The sequence below is a fragment of the Scyliorhinus torazame genome, chromosome 15, assembly GCF_047496885.1.
Source record: "Scyliorhinus torazame isolate Kashiwa2021f chromosome 15, sScyTor2.1, whole genome shotgun sequence".
In the NCBI taxonomy this organism is placed as follows: domain Eukaryota; kingdom Metazoa; phylum Chordata; class Chondrichthyes; order Carcharhiniformes; family Scyliorhinidae; genus Scyliorhinus; species Scyliorhinus torazame.
Genome location: NC_092721.1, coordinates 200,465,585 through 200,483,505, shown reverse-complemented (window position 1 = coordinate 200,483,505; position 17,921 = coordinate 200,465,585). Strand labels below are relative to the sequence as shown.

Below are 17,921 nucleotides of genomic sequence, written 5' to 3'. Positions count from 1 at the left end.
TTTAAACATACTTGAACTGTGGGTAAATACGATACCAGCTTTAACTAAAGACCTTTGCCTTGTCCTAACCAGTTGATGCACTCAGCACATGGTGAATGTCTGTGTTGCAGGCTGTGAGCTCTGTGCTCCTTGCTGGCTGCTACTCCCAAGCGCGGGATCTCTGATGCCCCCTGTCTTTATAATGTGTGTGCTCTCACTGGTGATTGGCTGCGGTGTTGTGTGTGTTGATTGGTCCCACTGTGTGTCCATCAGTGTGTGTCTGCACCATGATATACTGGTGTATATTATGACACTCAATACCCCCTGTCCCTCCACAGATCTTTGTATCATCTGCAAACTTAGCAACAGTGCCTTCAGTTCCTTCCTCCAGATCATTACTGTATATTGTGAAAAGTTGTGGTCCCAGCACAGACCCCTGAGGCACACCACTAGTCACCGGCTGCCATCCTGAAACAGGCACCTTTATCCCCACTCTCTGCCTTCTGCCAGTCAGCCAATCCTCTATCCGTGCCAGAATCTTACCCTGAACACCATGGGCTCTTAACTTATTTAACAATCTCCTATACGGCACCTTGTCAAGGGCTTTCTGGTAGTCTAAATAAATCACACCCACTTAGAACATAAGAACATAAGAACTAGGAGCAGGAGTAGGCCATCTGGCCCCTCGAGCCTGCTCCACCATTCAATGAGATCATGGCTGATCTTTTGTGGACTCAGCTCCATTTTCCGGCCCGAACACCATAACCCTTAATCCCTTTATTCTTCAAAAAATGATCTATCCTTGTTACCTCCTCAAAGAACTCTTAACAGACATGGGGATTTTCACAGTAACTTCATTGCAGTGTTAATATAAACCTACTTGTGACACTAATAATGATTATTACTATAAAAGTTGTAAGACATGCATGTATGCGTGTGTGCTCATGTGTATGTGTATACGTGTGTGTATGCATGTGCGTGTGTGTATATATGCATGTGAATGTGCATACATGCATGTGCGTGTGTGCATGTGTGTGAATGCCTGTGTGCACGCATGTACATGCGCGTAAGTGTATGTGCGTGTGTGTCTATGTGCATACGCATGTACATGTGTGTGTGCAGGTGCGCGTGTGTGAATGTGTGCGTGCATATGTATATGTGTGTTGTGTGTGTGTGTGCGCAGATGTGCAGTGGTGGCGAGGGAGGAGACTGATTACACCCTGCATGGGACTGGAGGGCACAGGGACTTCACTGAGCCCCTAGTCACAGTTTGTCCGAAAGCTACACAAAGTAATATCTTTACAAAGCACTTTAAATACTCAAGACGCTTTACATGTTGATCTAGAATTCTCAAACTTTAATAATTATACACTGAATGCTGCTTTATTGCAGGTTTCCTGGGGCTCCATTGAAAAATAGTTTGCAAGCATCGATCGAGACTCTGCAGTCAGGTAAACCAGCCTCTCATTTCACTCCTGAATGATTGAACCCTTATCCTGGGGCTGTGAGATTGTGACAAGACGGGAATCGATTGTCAGAACCATTGAATCCATGTAATTAGCGAGTTACAGTGTGCTGGTTTTATCAGGTAGATGATGGACGACGTCTTTGCTCGGTGTTTACAAGTGCAATAAAGTGTCTGGGCTCACCTGATCGTGACATTGATGCTGAAGCCATCCGCCCGCCTCTCGGCTGCTTTCTGGAATGACATCAATGTGTTCTCGGGGGCTAACTGCCAGGACAGGTAACAGAGCAGGGTCACAAATCAGGAGGTGCAAGGATTAGATACCCGATAACCGCTCCGAATGTCATTTCAGAACCTCACATCCGGTGAAATCAATTAAATTAACCCCCAAAAAACATGTCAATCTATTCACAACATCGAAACAAGATGCCATCCAGCCCCTCAAGATAGTCCCACCGTTCAGTTGATAGGCCATCAACCAATATTCATTCACACAACATTGAGTTCAACAATTTCAGGCTATGAACGTTGCCTTCCATCCTGACCCCCCCCACCCTTCTCCCATCTGGCTCGCCCCAACACATCCCCACCCTGACCCGACATGGTCATCAGTCCCTTGCTGTTCAGTTTTTTGCTTCCACTGAGCACAGACCCTTGTTCTCCCATTGACACATTCTGCTATCTTATCTTTTGCCACTATTAACACTCTTCAGTTCTTAATGGCACCATTAACACCCCCCCCCCCTTTTACCTTGTGTCCATGACACCTTTGTCAATCTCTCCAAAGCTCCGGCGTATCCCTCTTCGTCTACTCTTCCTTCCCCACCTCCTCTACCTGCCTCACCAACTCAGTTCTGAAGAAGCTCCATATGGACTCGAAGCGTTAACTCTGTTTCTCTCTCCGCAGACGCTGCTGGTCCTGCTGAGTTTATCCGGCATTCTCTGTTTTTATTTCAGATTTCCAGCATCCCCAGTATTTTTGCTTTTATTTGGGTGAAAGGTTATTGGGGTTAGGCAGGAATGTGGGGTTGAGGTTACAATCAGATCAGCCGTGATCTTATTGAATGGCGGAGCAGACTCGAGGGGCCGAGTGGCCTACTCTCGCTCCCAACTTACGTTTTCGTATGACTGCACTCGCTGAGGAACCAACGCCCTCAAGGGAATACCAATTTCGGAGCAGGGTGCCTGAGGATTCCTGCACCACTTGTGGACTGCCTGGCGGTAACCCATTCCCTCTCTGCCTCCAGGCCCCGAGTCTACAGTGTAACCAATGCCCTGTCCACGTAGCTCTGAGCCTTGAGGCTGCGCCACAAACTCCAGCCTCTGCTCGAGTTCCAAATACCAAGAGTTCACGTTGCAGCAGCTGGCAACACATCTGGTCATCGAGGACACGGATTGCGACCATGATTTTGCACATATTACAGGGCATGCATTCCACTTGGCTGTTCTGCCTTGCCTCGTCTCAACTTTACTCACCTCACATTAACTTTATTCTATTTTGGATTGCTTATATCACATTAAATTGGTCCCAACTTTCACTCATTCCAGACGCACTGTGCCTCACACCGAGCACTTACCAACGTATTCATTTCTTGTGACATCACCGTATCTCCCCCAACCCCGCCGCCTCACAATAGCTGGGACGGTGATACAGTGAAAAAGTTGTACGGCTCCTTCCAGTTTATTCCCCCTTTCTTTTAGTTTGCTGTTGCACTTTTGATTCATGATTAATGGACATGTGTCTTTAAGGAGAGTGGTCCATTCCTTTTATTCCAGCGGGAAGATGCAGAAGGCAGTGCTGTTTTAGACTGACATCAGTGATGACTCAAGGTTGATTGGTGTGGCTGGTGGCCAATAAATGAGCCCAAAAGGGTGTGCTCTGCCTGGCAACAGGTGGTGACTGGATATCACCTCACTGTAATATTTCTCAGAGCCACGTGATTCCATTTTAGTTTCACCTTTGGTTCTGCAGTCTGGTTGGAGGATTCCAGCTAATTCACTCCCCACCAAAAAAAACTCCAGCTTAAACTCCCGTCAGAAGGCCAGTGTGAGGGCTGGTTCTCTCGCCAGCAGGTCTGGGTGCTATCCTGTCGCGACTGCAAAGGCTTGAAATCAAACCCCGTGCTGAAGTTTGATAAGAACTGAGGTGACTGCCCAGGAGACCGGCTGCCTGTAAGTTCTGTACTGAATGAATGAGTCTGCCAAGAAGACCATCACCAGCTGTAAAGCGGAGGCTTTTATTGACCAGTGATCAGTAAGGAAAGCCTGCTACAAAACCACCATTGGAAGCAAAGGCTCTTATCCTCGGACCTTCAGCCTCATTGTATTCACCTTTTCACCCCCCTCTTTGTTTGTCTTTTATGTGTGTGGGTAGAGGGTGGGTTGGTTAAAGGGGGTAGTAGGTTAGCTTACCGTTATTGAACTGTATTCACTGATAATTTCACCATTAATCTTGTTATAAATAAACAGTAATTTTATCTCAACTTACAAACCTGGTGACTGTAATTATTGGGCAGCCAAGGGCCAACGAATCCGGGGAATTTTATGCAAATTACTGGTTAATTCACAGTGTTGTGACTCCGGGGGCCTGTGGGACTGGAATTGATGGCGCATTATCCCAGGGTGACGTAACACAGTGTAAGAGTGAGGCAGTGAAAAGGTGAAATAGTGCGCTTCCCAGCCCGTGGCCGTCTCCTGCAGCTCCGCGCTGACTCAGTAACGTACCATTCAGAACAGCAAGTCCACCTGACAACGTCCCTGCTGGCTCTACCAGGGAGGCAAGCCACCCGGAGTCATGGATAATGAAATGAAAATGAATGAAATGAAATGAATGATAATCACAAATCTCCACCACTGCAAAAGGGCTTTGAAAGCTAAAAGCTTGTGGAGGGAGAAGCAGAGAGATCCGTTCAGGTCGAGGACCTTTCATCAGAGCCCGCTGACCTGAACATTTACCGCTGTTCTTCTCAACACTGAGGCTGCTGACCTGCTGCACATTTTCAGCATTTTCTGTTCCTATACCAAATTCCCAGCACCTGCAGTATTGCGCTTAAATATTTTTAAAAGTGCAATACTCACATCGGCCACTGGATGGGGCAACGTGACAACATGTAAAATATTTTTCAGTAAATGACAGTAAACGCATTGGTAGGTCAGCATCACATAGAATTTACCGTGCAGGAGGAGGCCATTCTGCCCATCGAGTCTGCACCGGCCCTTGGAAAGAGCACTCCCACTTAATTCCATGCCTCCACCCCATCCCTATAACTCAGTAACCCACGTAACTTTTTGGACACGAAGGGCAATTTAGCATGGCCAATCCACCTGACCTTTACATCTTTGGACTGTGGGAGGAAACCGGAGCACCCGGAGGAAACGCACGCAGACACGGGGGGGGAACGTGCAAACTCCGCACAGACAGTGACCCAAGCCGGGAATTGAACCTGGGACCCTGGAGCTGTGCGGTAGGCTGCAAGGGACGTGGGTGGTGTTGGTAAACGTATACGCCCTGAACTGGGATGATGCAGGATTCATGAAGCGCATGTTGGGGCACATTCCGGACCTGGAGGTAGGAGGACTGATAATGGGAGGGGACTTCAATACAGTGTTGGATCCAGCACTGGACCGCTCCAAATCAAGGACTGGAAAGAGGCCTGCGGCGGCCAAAGTACTTAGGGGGTTTATGGATCAGATGGGGGGAGTGGGCCCATGGCGGTTTGCAAGGCCGCAGGCCAGGGAATTTTCTTTCTTTTCCCATGTACACAAAAGCCTACTACCGGATAGATTTTTTTGTTCTGGGCAGGGCGCTCATCCCGAGGGTGGAGGGGACGGAGTATTCGGCCATAGCCGTTTCGGACCATGCCCCGCACTGGGTGGAACTGGAGCTGGGAGAGGAGAGGGACCAACGCCCGCTGTGGCGGCTGGATGTGGGACTGCTGGCGGACGAGGTGGTGTGTGGGAAGGTGAGGGGGTGTATCGAAAGGTACTTGGAGGCCAACGACCACGGGGAAGTGCGGGTGGGTGTGGTATGGGAGGCGTTGAAGGCGGTGGTCAGGGGAGAGCTAATCTCCATTAGGGCTCATAGGGAGAAGACAGAGGGCATGGAAAGGGAGAGGTTAGTGGGGGAGATTTTGAGAGTGGACAGGAGATACGCAGAGGCCCCGGAGGAAAGATTACTTGGGGAAAGACGACGGCTCCAGACGGAGTTTGACCTGTTGACCACAGGGAAGGCGGAGACACAGTGGAGGAAAGCGCAGGGGGCGACCTACGAGTATGGGGAAAAGGCTAGTCGGATGCTGGCACACCAGCTCCGTAAAAGGATGTCAGCGAGGGAAATAGGGGGAGTCAAAGATGGAAGGGGAGCCACGGTTCGGAGTGCGACGAAAATAAACGAGGTATTTAAGGCCTTCTATGAAGAGCTGTACAGATCCCAGCCCCCAGCAGGGGAAGAGGGTATGAGACGATTCCTAGACCAACTGAGATTCCCGAGGGTGGAGGAGCAAGAGGTGGCTGGTCTGGGGGCACCAATTGGGTTGGAGGAGCTGAGCAAGGGTTTGGGGAGCATGCAGGCGGGGAAGGCCCCGGGACCGGATGGGTTCCCGGTGGAGTTCTACAGGAAGTACGTAGACCTCTTGGCCCCGCTACTAGTGAGGACCTTTAATGAGGCAAGAGAGGAGGGGACCCTACCTCCGACAATGTCGGAAGCGACAATTTCTTTGATCCTAAAGCGGGACAAGGACCCACTGCAATGTGGATCATTCAGGCCGATCTCGCTCCTTAATGGGGATGCAAAGTTGCTGGCAAAAGTGCTGGCCACGAGGATCGAGGACTGTGTCCCGGGGGTAATCCACGAGGACTAGACGGGATTTGTAACGGGCGGGCAGCTAAACACCAATGTGCGGCGGCTCTTAAATGTGATAATGGTGCCATCAGTGGAGGGAGAGGCGGAGATAGTGGCAGCTATGGACGCGGAGAAGGCCTTTGACCGAGTAGAGTGGGAGTACCTCTGGGAGGTGCTGCGTAGGTTTTGGTTCGGGGGAGGGTTTATCAGTTGGGTTAAGCTCCTTTACAGAGCCCTGGTGGCGAGTGTAGTGACAAACCGGCGGAGGTCGGAGTACTTTCGACTGTACCGAGGGATGAGGCAGGGGTGCCCCCTGTCCCCCCTGTTGTTCGCATTGGCGATCGAACCATTAGCCATGTCATTGAGGGAGTCTAATAAATGGAGGGGGGTGGTCCGAGGGGGAGAAGAGCATCGGGTGTCGCTATATGCGGATGACCTGTTGCTGTACGTGGCGGATCCAATGGAGGGGATGGTGGAGGTCATGCAAACTCTGAGGGTGTTTGGGGAGTTTTCGGATATAAGCTCAATGTGGGGAAGAGTGAGCTCTTTGTATTACAGGCGGGGGACCAAGAAAGAGGGATGGGGACCTACCGCTGAGGAGGGCAGAGGGGAGCTTTCGGTATCTGGGGATCGAGAGAGCCAGGAGTTGGGGGGCCCTACATAAACTGAATCTGATGAGGTTGGTGGAGCAAATGGAGGAGGATTTCAAAAGATGGGACATGTTACCGCTCTCGCTGGCGGGTAGAGTGCAGTCGGTCAAAATGGTGGTACTTCCGAGGTTTTTGTTTGTGTTTCAGTGCCTTCCCATCGTGATCACGAAGGCCTTTTTTAAGAGAGTAGGTAGGAGTATTATGGGGTTTGTGTGAGCGAATAAGACCCCAAGGGTAAGGAGAGGGTTCCTGGAACGCAGTAGGGACCGAGGACGGTTGGCGCTGCCAAACCTGGGGAGCTACTACTGGGCAGCAAATGTGTCAATGATCCGCAAGTGGGTTATGGAGGGAGAGGGGGCGGCATGGAAGAGGATGGAGATGGCGTCCTGTAAAGGAACGAGCCTGGGGGCGTTGGTGACGGCACCGCTGCCACTCCCGCCGACAAAGTATACCACGAGCCCGGTGGTGGCGGCAACACTAAGGATCTGGGGCCAGTGGAGACGGCACCGGGGTGCAATGGGAGCATCGGTGTGGTCCCCGATCAGGGGTAACCATCGGTTTGTCTCGGGGAAGATGGACGGGGGGGTTCCAGAGCTGGCATCGGGCGGGGATCAGAAGAATGGGGGATCTGTTCATTGACGGAACGTTTGCGAGCCTAGGGGCACTGGAGGAGAAGTTTGAGTTACCCCCAGGAAATGCCTTTAGATATATGCAGGTAAGGGCTTTTGTGAGGCGACAGGTGAGGGAATTCCCGTTGCTCCCGGCACAAGAAAATCAAGACAGAGTGATCTCGGGTGTATGGGTCGGGGAGGGCAAGGTGTCGGAAATACACCAGGAGATGAAAGAAGAGGGGGAAGCGCTGGTAAAGGAGCTGAAGGGTAAATGGGAGGAGGAGCTGGGGGAGGAGATCGAGGAAGGTCTGTGGGCGGATGCCCTAGGTAGGGTTAATTCCTCCTCCTCGTGTGCCAGGCTCAGCCTGATACAATTTAAGGTGGTCCACAGAGCGCACTTGACGGGGGCGAGGTTGAGTAGGTTCTTTGGGGTAGAGGACAGATGTGGAAGGTGCTCAGGGAGCCCGGCGAACCATGTCCATATGTTTTGGTCATGCCCGGCACTGGAGGGGCTCTGGAGAGGAGTGGTGGGAGCAATATCTCAGGTGGTGGAAGTCCGGGTCAAGCCAAGCTGGGGGCTAGCAATATTTGGAGTAGTGGCCTTTGCGTCCCTAGTAGCCCGGCGAAGGATCTTGCTAATGTGGAAGGAGGCGTCCAGCGTGGAGGCCTGGATAAACGATATGGCTGGGTTCATAAAGTTGGAGAGGATTAAGTTCGCCTTGAGAGGGTCTGCGCAGGGGTTCTACAGGCGGTGGTAACCGTTCCTAGACTATCTCGCGGAGCGTTAGAGGAAGATTGGTCAGCAGCAGCAACCTGGGGGGACAGGGGGGGATGTCCTGGGAAGGGGGGGGTGACTGCCTGGGAGGGTGGATGAGCTGGGAGTGAATCGCGATTGGAATTGTACACACTGGGAGTGAATCGCGATTGGAATTGTACACACTGGGAGTGAATCGCGATTGGAATTGTACACACTGGGAGTGAATCGCGATTGGAATTGTACACACTGGGAGTGAATCGCGATTGGAATTGTACACACTGGGAGTGAATCGTGATTGGAATTGTACACACTGGGAGTGAATCGCGATTGGAATTGTACACACTGATTAGTCAATTGGACACAATTGATTAATCAATAGTGATTGGAATTGTACACACTGGGAGTGAATAGCGATTGGAATTGTACACACTGGGAGTGAATCGTGATTGGAATTGCACACAATGGGAGTGAATCGTGATTGGAATTGTACACACTGATTAGTCAATTGTACACAATTGATTAATCAATAGCGATTGGAATTGTACACACTGGGAGTGAATAGCGATTGGAATTGTACACACTGGGAGTGAATCGTGATTGGAATTGCACACACCGATTAGTCAATTGTACACAAGTGATTAATCAATAGCGATTGGAATTGTACAGTGAACGGGAATTGAAATTTTGTACATTTTGGGGGAAGGGGACGAACAAGAGTTGCAATCCCATACAATGTGTGTAAATGGGGTTTCGATTGAGAGTGGTGCGAGTGACTCATTAAACTATTTGTTAGGCGAGTGACTCATTAAACTAAGTAAAATACATTCCGCCAACGCTTGAACTCTAATAAAGTGAAATGTGAAAAGGTCACGCAGAAATAAATGAAAAACAAATACAGGAGCAATGTTGGAGTGGGCCACTTTCAAACACATTCTCAATCTCAGACACAGCACATCTGCATTTTTGGCCTCGTGACGATGTCAGATGGCCTGTTACCACACCGACACTGCCTCAGCGCAGAAACATTAACAATTCAGATTTTGACTTGTCTTTTCCCTCAAACGCATCTTTCGACCGATCGATTTTTCAAAACCCTTAAATCAGAATAGGTTGGAAATTCATGAATCACTGAACCCGCCCCCCCCCTTCTCCTCCCACACCCAAAACGACAGGGCAAACATAAGTTTCACTCCTGAGAAATTAGGCAATTTAACTGTACTTAACACTCTGAAGTCCCACAAGTACAGCACCGTAGGGCAAACCCATCAATATTCTCGAAGCAAGGAGTCTTACACAAAAACATAATAGGAGTGGGCCCCGTGGCAGACCCAGCATGTTGCATGATGGTGTCAGGACCAGCGTGCCATTGAAAAGGGGCATGGCACAACAAGGGTTAATATGGGACTGGAGAATAGCACCACCCACAGTATGCTGTATAGAGTCACAGGGTAATAGACTGAGAACACAATCTAGAGAGAATACTCTGTAGGCAGCCAGTTTGCAAGGAGCAACGCGCTATGAGACAACCCGTGGAATTTGTAAATAGATAAAGACTAACAATAAATGGTTCACGTTTAAACATGCAAGCTCCATGATCTCATCATTGAGACATCCAAACTAGCCACTATATGACAAATGGGGGAGGCAATCAACAACTTTATCATCACAGAACTTGCTCTGCCAATCTATATGGCCATGGATGGTGTTTCATTTCAATCCATTTTCCCTCTCGACCCTCATATGCCTTACGGTAAAAATCGATCGATCACAGTCCTGAGTGTACTCAATGACCAACCTGCTTTCTAGGGTAAAGGATTTAAAATATTCACTACCCTGCTTGAAGGAATTTCTCCTCATCTCAGTCTTAAATGGCTGGTCCTTTTTCTGATACTGTGCGCCAGAATTCTACAGTCCTGGGAAACAGCCTCTCAACATCTATCCCGCTCGGCCTGTTTCAATGAGGTCACCTTTCATTCTTCTATACTCCAGAGATCAGTGGCGGGATTCTCCATTAGCCGACTGCAAAATCGGAAAAGGCGATTGGGCGGAGGATCGGCAACGACGCCAAAATCACAGCAGGCGGCGATTTGATGCCAAATCGCAATGCTCCAGCACCTCGACGTCGATGTGTTCCGGAACGCACATACAGTAGACACCGTTTGCATATTAATGAGCCCGGTATTCTCCGGGGCCTCCGCGATTCTCCATCTCCGATGGGCCGAGTTCCCGACGGGGCTGTTCACTTGTGCTTTTAAAAATCGTGAAACCGGCGTGGCGGCTGCGGAGGGAGAGAGGGGGGGGTACGGAAAATGTCCAACATCGCCATAGTTTGCTGACAGTTGTGCCGCTTGTTAAGTAATGGTTTAAGAGACATTGCAATTAGTTGTCTCATTTATGTTAAGTATCCATTAATTGACACTGATATGTAAAGGGGCTTCAGGTGGCCTCTGTCAGGTGATGTATAGTTAGAGTTTTGTGCAGCGGCTGTTGGAATGAAATAAATGTGTGTTTGTGAAAAAGGAACAGAACTTTAGACTCTTCATATCACAGCAACTAAAACGTCTAACAATTGGGAGCAGAGGATGGTTGCTGTGTAAATGTGAAGGGTTGAAAGATACAACTTTTCCAAATCAAACCAAGGAGTGACTGAGAAAAGAAGAAATAAAAAGGGATATATGGCTGAACCCAGGATAAAGATGGCTGGATATGACTATCCTCCCATATTTTCTGAAAGGGAATCGTACGACCAATGGAGAAGTGCAGTAGTTATGTGGACTAAGGTAACTGCTTTGGGAAAGAGAAAACAAGGTATGGCATTGGCTCTTTCTCTACCATATGGCAGTAAAATCCGAAACAAAGTGCTTTCTGAGCTGGAATTGGAAGAGTTAGACTCAGAAGAAGGTCTGGAGACTTTATTACATTATATGGATAAGATTTATAAGAAAGATGACTTGTTAAGTGTGTATAAAGCATGGTCGGACTTTGATAAGTTCTGGAAAATGGAGGATATCTCCATGGAAGACTATATAATGGAATTTGGCAGACTATATAAAAGGCTGCAGAAACACAACCTGGAATTTCCAGTCTGTGTTGACCTCTAAATTACTTGACTGTGCTAGAGTGAGCAACATGGATAGGCTCCTGGTTTTGACAGGAGTTCAGTTTACTGATAAGGATACCTTATTCGAACAGATGACAAAAGCTTTACAAAAGTTTCTGGGGAAACATTCGATTCCGATGGCTCTGATGACCCAAATAGGTCAGCCTGCAATAAGGCAGAATATGGAAGATACACTACTAACAGGATGGCGAAATCGTATGGCTACGAACAGGGCTCAAGACTATAGAAGGAGACCGAGACAAGGAAATTATGAAGACAGAAACCCAGTTAGAACCTACAATAGGAAGATGAACTCCAGAAATGCACGGGGCATGATAAATCAATGTTTTCGATGTGACTCTCAATGCCATTATGCTTTCAACTGTCCAACTCGTTATGATAGAGTGTTTGAAGCGACACATGACACGGAAGAGTCAGAAGAGGAAAAGATAGTGACCAGAAAGAAGGCATTGTCCTATTGACAAGCAATTTTACGCCGGTAATGAGGGTGTTGGTTGCAGAATCCTTCAACTGTGCTGTATTGGACAGTGGCTGCACATCTACTGTGTGTGGAGTTGACTGGTTAAAATGTTACCTGGACTCTTTGAATGCTGAAAATCGTAACAAGGTTAAGGAATTTGAAAGTTCCACAAGTTTCAGGTTTGGGGATGATAAGACTCTGAAGTCTCTGAAAAGAGTGGTGATCCCTTGCAATATTGTCGGAGTGAATCATTTCATTAGCACGGATGTTGTATCAAGTGAGATACCTTTGCTTCTGAGCAGACCGTCGATGAAGAAAGCACACATGAAACTAGATATGGAACAGGATAAGGCAACAGTTTTTGGAAAGACAGTGGACTTACAATTTACACAGTCGGGACACTATTGTATTCCATTACTGACAAATAATATTTCAAGTAGAGTGGTTAAGGATGTGTTAATGGCAGTTGAAAATGGGACTTTAGCTGATAAAAAGCTTGTGGTATTAAAACTGCACAGGCAATTTGCATATCTGTCTCCTCGGAGGCTGAAAAATTTATTAAAGGATGCAGGGATAAGGGATGATGACTATACTAAACTGATAGAACAGGTTAGTAACCGCTGTGAAGTTTGTAGGAAGTACAGAAGGACACCAGCACGACCGATAGTAACCCTATCTTTGGCCAGGGATTTTAACGACATTGTGGCCATGGACCTTAAGGTCTGGGATAAAGCAAATAATATATTTATTTTGCATTTTGTAGATTTAGCAACCATATTTAGTCAATCAACGATTGTACGAAGTAAAGAAAAGAGAGTAATTCTGGATCAAATCGTGGAAAAATGGATAGGGACAGGAATGGGTCCACCGGCAAAATTCCTTACGGACAATGGGGGAGTATTTGCTAATGATGAGTTTAGGGATATGTGTGAAAACATGAATATCAGAGTTATGAATACGGCTGCAGAAAGCCCATTTAGTAATGGTGTCTGTGAAAGAAATCATGCTGTCATCGATGACATGCTTCGGAAAATTTTGGCAGATCGACCAAATTACAGGCTAAATTCAGCTTTAGCATGGGCAATACATGCAAAGAATTCATTGCAGATGGTTGGGGGCTATAGTCCTTATCAATTAGTGTTTGGTAGAAATCCTAAAATTCCGTCCATTTTGGATGACCAGTCTCCAGCTTGGGATGGGACGACGATTAGCTCTGGTTTTGCTGAACATTTAAATGCATTACATCGCAGTAGAAAAGCTTGTTTGGAAGCAGAAGTCTCTGAAAGAATTCGCAGAGCTTTAAGACATAACGTACGGCCATCAGATGCCATTTTTCAGCAAGGAGGCATGGTATATTATAAGAGAGACAATTCTAATGAATGGAAAGGCCCAGGGAGGATCATAGGCATAGATGGCAAAACAATTATTTTGCAACATGGTAATCAAACTGTTAGGGCACATTCATCAAGGATAATGGGTACAGATTACAAATTTTCAAATTTAGACAGAGCAGACAGACATGACGAGGAACCAGAGTAATCTGGTACGCATGTGTTACAGAACTATGAGGACCAATTAATTGATATAGACAGGGTTTCTGTGGAGGAACACAAACAACACTTCTGATGAATTAGAACAGGCCACTTTTCCGAAAGGGCAACTGCCAAAAGTTGGTACAAAAGTGACATACTTGCCTGAAGGGTCTAGTCAATGGAAGGATGCAACTGTTATTAGTAGAGCAGGGAAGGCCACTGGAAAGTATAAACATTGGTTGAATGTACAGCATTCAGGGGAAGGAGTCAAGACAATGGATTGGGAAAACGAAGTTCAAAAATGGAGGGCACAGAAACGCAGTGCCAGTTCAGATAGTACATCGGATAGTGAACAGGTCCGGAGGAAAAGGTCGAGAACTATTGAAAGGGCATCCCACAGCAGAAGGGAAAGATCAAGCAGTAGCAGTACAGAACGAGATACCAGGCGGGAGAGGGGACGTAGTTTATCAAGATCTCGGAACATGAGTAAGACTACTAATAGGAGTAGAAGCCCACATGCATGTGAGATTTTGGTGGCTTCAAACAAATTCGATGAAAAAGTTATCAAAGAAGCTAAACAGCAAGAATTGCATAGTTGGAGTGAATTTGGGGTTTACACGGAAGTACCGGATAGGGGACAAAGAGCTCTATCCCACAGATGGATTTGCACGGAAATGGTTCTTCCGGATGGAACTTATAAGGCAAAGGCCAGGCTTGTGGCAAGGGGATTTGAAGAAAACTTAGAAGATCAGGATTTAAGGGTAGATTCACCTACAGCAGGAAAGGTTATTTTAAAGATCTTCTTGGCTCTATTAGCCACAAAGACATGGGAATGCAAATCTATAGATATAAAAGCTGCCTTTTTGCAGGGGCATCAGCTCCAGAGAGACATTTTTCTCCATCCTCTTAAAGAAGCAGCTAACACAGATGGGGTACTCTGGAAGTTGAACAAATGTGTATATGGATTAAATGATGCGTGTAGAGTCTGGTACTTTTCGGTAAGGTCAGTTTTGTTAAAGTTAGGCTGTTGCCAGTTGAAAGCAGATCCTGTAATGTTTTACTGGCACTATAAAGGAAATCTTTCTGGCATTTTTATGATGCATGTCGATGATTTTTTGTGGGGTGGGACTAGCGATTTTGAAGCTATTGTAATCTCAGGTTTGAGGAATGAATTCAGGGTTGGAAGTCAGGCTTCCGGTGCATTTAAATATATTGAACTGGAAATTGGACAGACTAAGTTAGGGGCAACTTTACGTCAGCAATCTTATTTGGAAAGCATCAGCCCAATAGCAATGAGTCGTGGCCGAGTTTCACAAAAAGACGCAATGGTTCCAAAGATAGAAAAAGAGCAACTGCAAAGTTTAATTGGGCAACTGAACTGGTTAGGTGGACAGACTTGACTTATGTGATGGGGGTTTCAAGCGCAGGAGGTTTTATAATTTTCCTTTTGGGGAACAATGGTAAATGTTGCCCGCTTGTGTGGGAAACAAAGAAAATAAGGAGAGTGGTAAAAAGCACTTTGGCTGTCGACCTTTTCCTCCGGACCTGTTCACTATCCGATGTACTATCTGAACTGGCACTGCGTTTCTGTGCCCTCCATTTTTGAACTTCGTTTTCCCAATCCATTGTCTTGACTCCTTCCCCTGAATGCTGTACATTCAGGTGGACGTGAGTTTTGATGTCTTAGAGTTGAGTACAAAAATGAATGATCCCAAAGTGGAAGACATAATAAGAACAAATAAAGCGTTGGCCAAACTAAAAATGCAGGAGTGTGTTTTGAACTTCCCGGTTTTAGGAGACCTTCGGCACTTGAAACTCATAGTTTATAGTGATGCGTCCTATGCAAATTTATGTGATGGGGGTTTCAAGCGCAGGAGGTTTTATAATTTTCCTTTTGGGGAACAATGGTAAATGTTGCCCGCTTGTGTGGGAAACAAAGAAAATAAGGAGAGTGGTAAAAAGCACTTTGGCTGTTGAGACATTAAGCCTTGTAGAGGCGGTGGATATGGCCTTTTATATAAGTATGATATTGACAGAAATTTTGGGATTAGGGGATTTTGGTAATATACCTATTGACTGTCACATTGACAATAAATGCCTGTGGGAAAATGTGCACTCTACTAAAAGTGTAAATGAAAAGAGGTTATGGATAGACATCACAGGTTTGAAGCAGATTTGGACAGAGGGGAAATAAAAAAAATTAAATGGGTCGACAGGAGCTATCAACTGTCAGACTGTTTTACGAAAAGAGGGGCGAGTTCACAGAAACTTTTGGATATTGTTAATGAAGGGCGCTTGTTTCTGTGACTGTTTTTTTCCTTTCGCTTCCAAAAAAAAAAGGGGACGGAAATCATGTGTGTTGTTTTCACCTAATTATTTTTTTTCTCCAAGGAAGGGGAGACTGTTAAGTAATGGGTTAAGAGCTCCCGACACAAGAGGTGCAGGACAGAGTGATCTCAAAGACATGGGTGGGGGATGGTAAGGTGTCAGATATATATAGGGAAATGAGGGACGAAGGGGAGACTATGGTAGATGAACTAAAAGGGAAATGGGAAGAAGAGCTGGGGGAGGAGATCGAGGAGGGGCTGTGGGCAGATGCCCTAAGCAGGGTAAACTCGTCGTCCTCGTGTGCCAGGCTAAGCCTGATTCAGTTTAAGGTATTACACAGGGCGCATATGACTGGAGCACGGCTCAGTAAATTTTTTGGGGTGGAGGATAGGTGTGCGAGGTGCTCGAGAAGCCCAGCGAATCATACCCATATGTTTTGGTCATGCCCGGCACTACAGAGGTTTTGGATGGGGGTGACAAAGGTGCTTTCAAAAGTAGTGGGGGTCCGGGTCGAACCAAGCTGGGGGTTGGCTATATTTGGGGTTGCACAAGAGCCGGGAGTGCAGGAGGCGAGAGAGGCCGATGTTTTGGCCTTTGCGTCCCTAGTAGCCCGGCGCAGGATATTGCTAATGTGGAAAGAAGCCAAGCCCCCGGGGGTGGAGACCTGGATAAATGACATGGCGGGGTTTATAAAGCTAGAGCGGATTAAGTTCGTCCTAAGGGGGTCGGCTCAAGGGTTCACCAGGCGGTGGCAACCGTTCGTCGAATACCTCGCAGAAAGATAGATGGAATGGAAAAAAGAAGGCAGCAGCAGCAGTCCAGGATCTGGGGGGGGGGGGGGGAGGGGGGGGATGGGGGGGGGGGGAGGAACCAGAAGGACTCTCAGGGTTGTTAATATATACTGTATAATATGTATAGGTCGTTGCTACAGATAATTATATATTGGACTGTTAAATTATATTTTTGGAGAGTGTTACTTGTGATAAGGCAGTTGCCAATTAGGGTTAGTTTTCATTTTTGTTATTTATTATTTATTCATTTTTTGTTTATAAAATAGGTCATTGCTATTTGTGTTGTTATAATATTGTGTAAAGGATGCACAATGTACTGTGTTGGTTGACCAAAAATTTTCAATAAAGTATTTATAAAAAAAAAAAGTAATGGGTTAAGAGACATGGCAATTAGTTGTCTCATTTATGTTAAGTATCCATTAATTGACACTGATATGTAAAGGGGCTTCAGGTGGCCTCTGTCAGGTGATGTTTAGTTAGAGTTTTGTGCAAAGGCTGTTGGAATGAAATAAATGTCTGTTTGTGAAAAAGGAACAGAACTTTAGACTCTTCATATCACAGCAACTAAAACGTCTAACACAGCTGGCCGGGGGGCTATTGCCAGGGTCGGGGGGAGTAGCGAGGGGTGGCCGGGGGGGAGCAGTGGGGTCGGGGTGGACGGGCACGTAACACCATTGCCGCAGCCGGCAAGGCAGCCATGCAGCTGCGCACACCGCTGACTGCTCACTGTGAACTTAGGGCCATGGGCCGACTAGGTGTCCCCCTCAAGGAGCCCTCTGGCCCCAGCCAACCCATCAGCGGGATGGGTGCGCTCCAACACACCCAGTGCCATCTTGTTGTCTGGGATGAGTGTGTGTGGGGAGTGTGATGTGTATGTGCGGCTGCAGGTTGTCAGCCTCCCGAGTGTCAATCACGGACCCGGCGAATCCCGCACTGTTTCACATTGGAATCGATTGTATTCCACGCGGCACCGGTGCCAACGCCTCAACAGTAACGGAATTGGTCCAGGTGCGGCACTGCATTTTCTGTCGTGAATGCCCACGAATTCTGCGTTGGCGTCAACACTTAATCTCAGAACAGAGAATCCCGCCCCATAGCTCCAATCTACTGGACTTTGGAATCACTTTGAGCCAAGACACCTGACTCGTATTCCACATGGGAACACAACTGCTAATCTGCGGGATGTTGGGTGGGAAACCCTGTTTTCTATTACAGTCATGCCAGGAGATCGGGAGGTGTCCTGTGACCATTCCCAGTGCACAGGTTTACCTTCAGTGTGGAACGAAAGCACATTACCAAAGCTACAAGTGCTCTCCAAAAGTATCCTCGAACTTTTGCCCCCTTGCCTGGAGATTCTTCCGAGTGAGACTACATTTAACTGAGTTGA

General features: G+C 47.2%; 1 protein-coding gene across 5 annotated transcripts in view; it reads right to left on the bottom strand.

Moving 5' to 3' along the window:
* The window catches only part of gdpd5b (glycerophosphodiester phosphodiesterase domain containing 5b), a 317,896-nt gene that overhangs the window by 52,375 nt on the left and 247,600 nt on the right, over positions 1-17,921 (bottom strand). For all 5 annotated transcript variants that reach the window (XM_072477424.1, XM_072477426.1, XM_072477422.1 and 2 more), the window contains one exon: positions 1,629-1,711. In XM_072477424.1, coding sequence (XP_072333525.1) covers positions 1,629-1,711 — 83 coding nt within the window. The remainder of the gene's footprint in view (positions 1-1,628; positions 1,712-17,921) is intronic.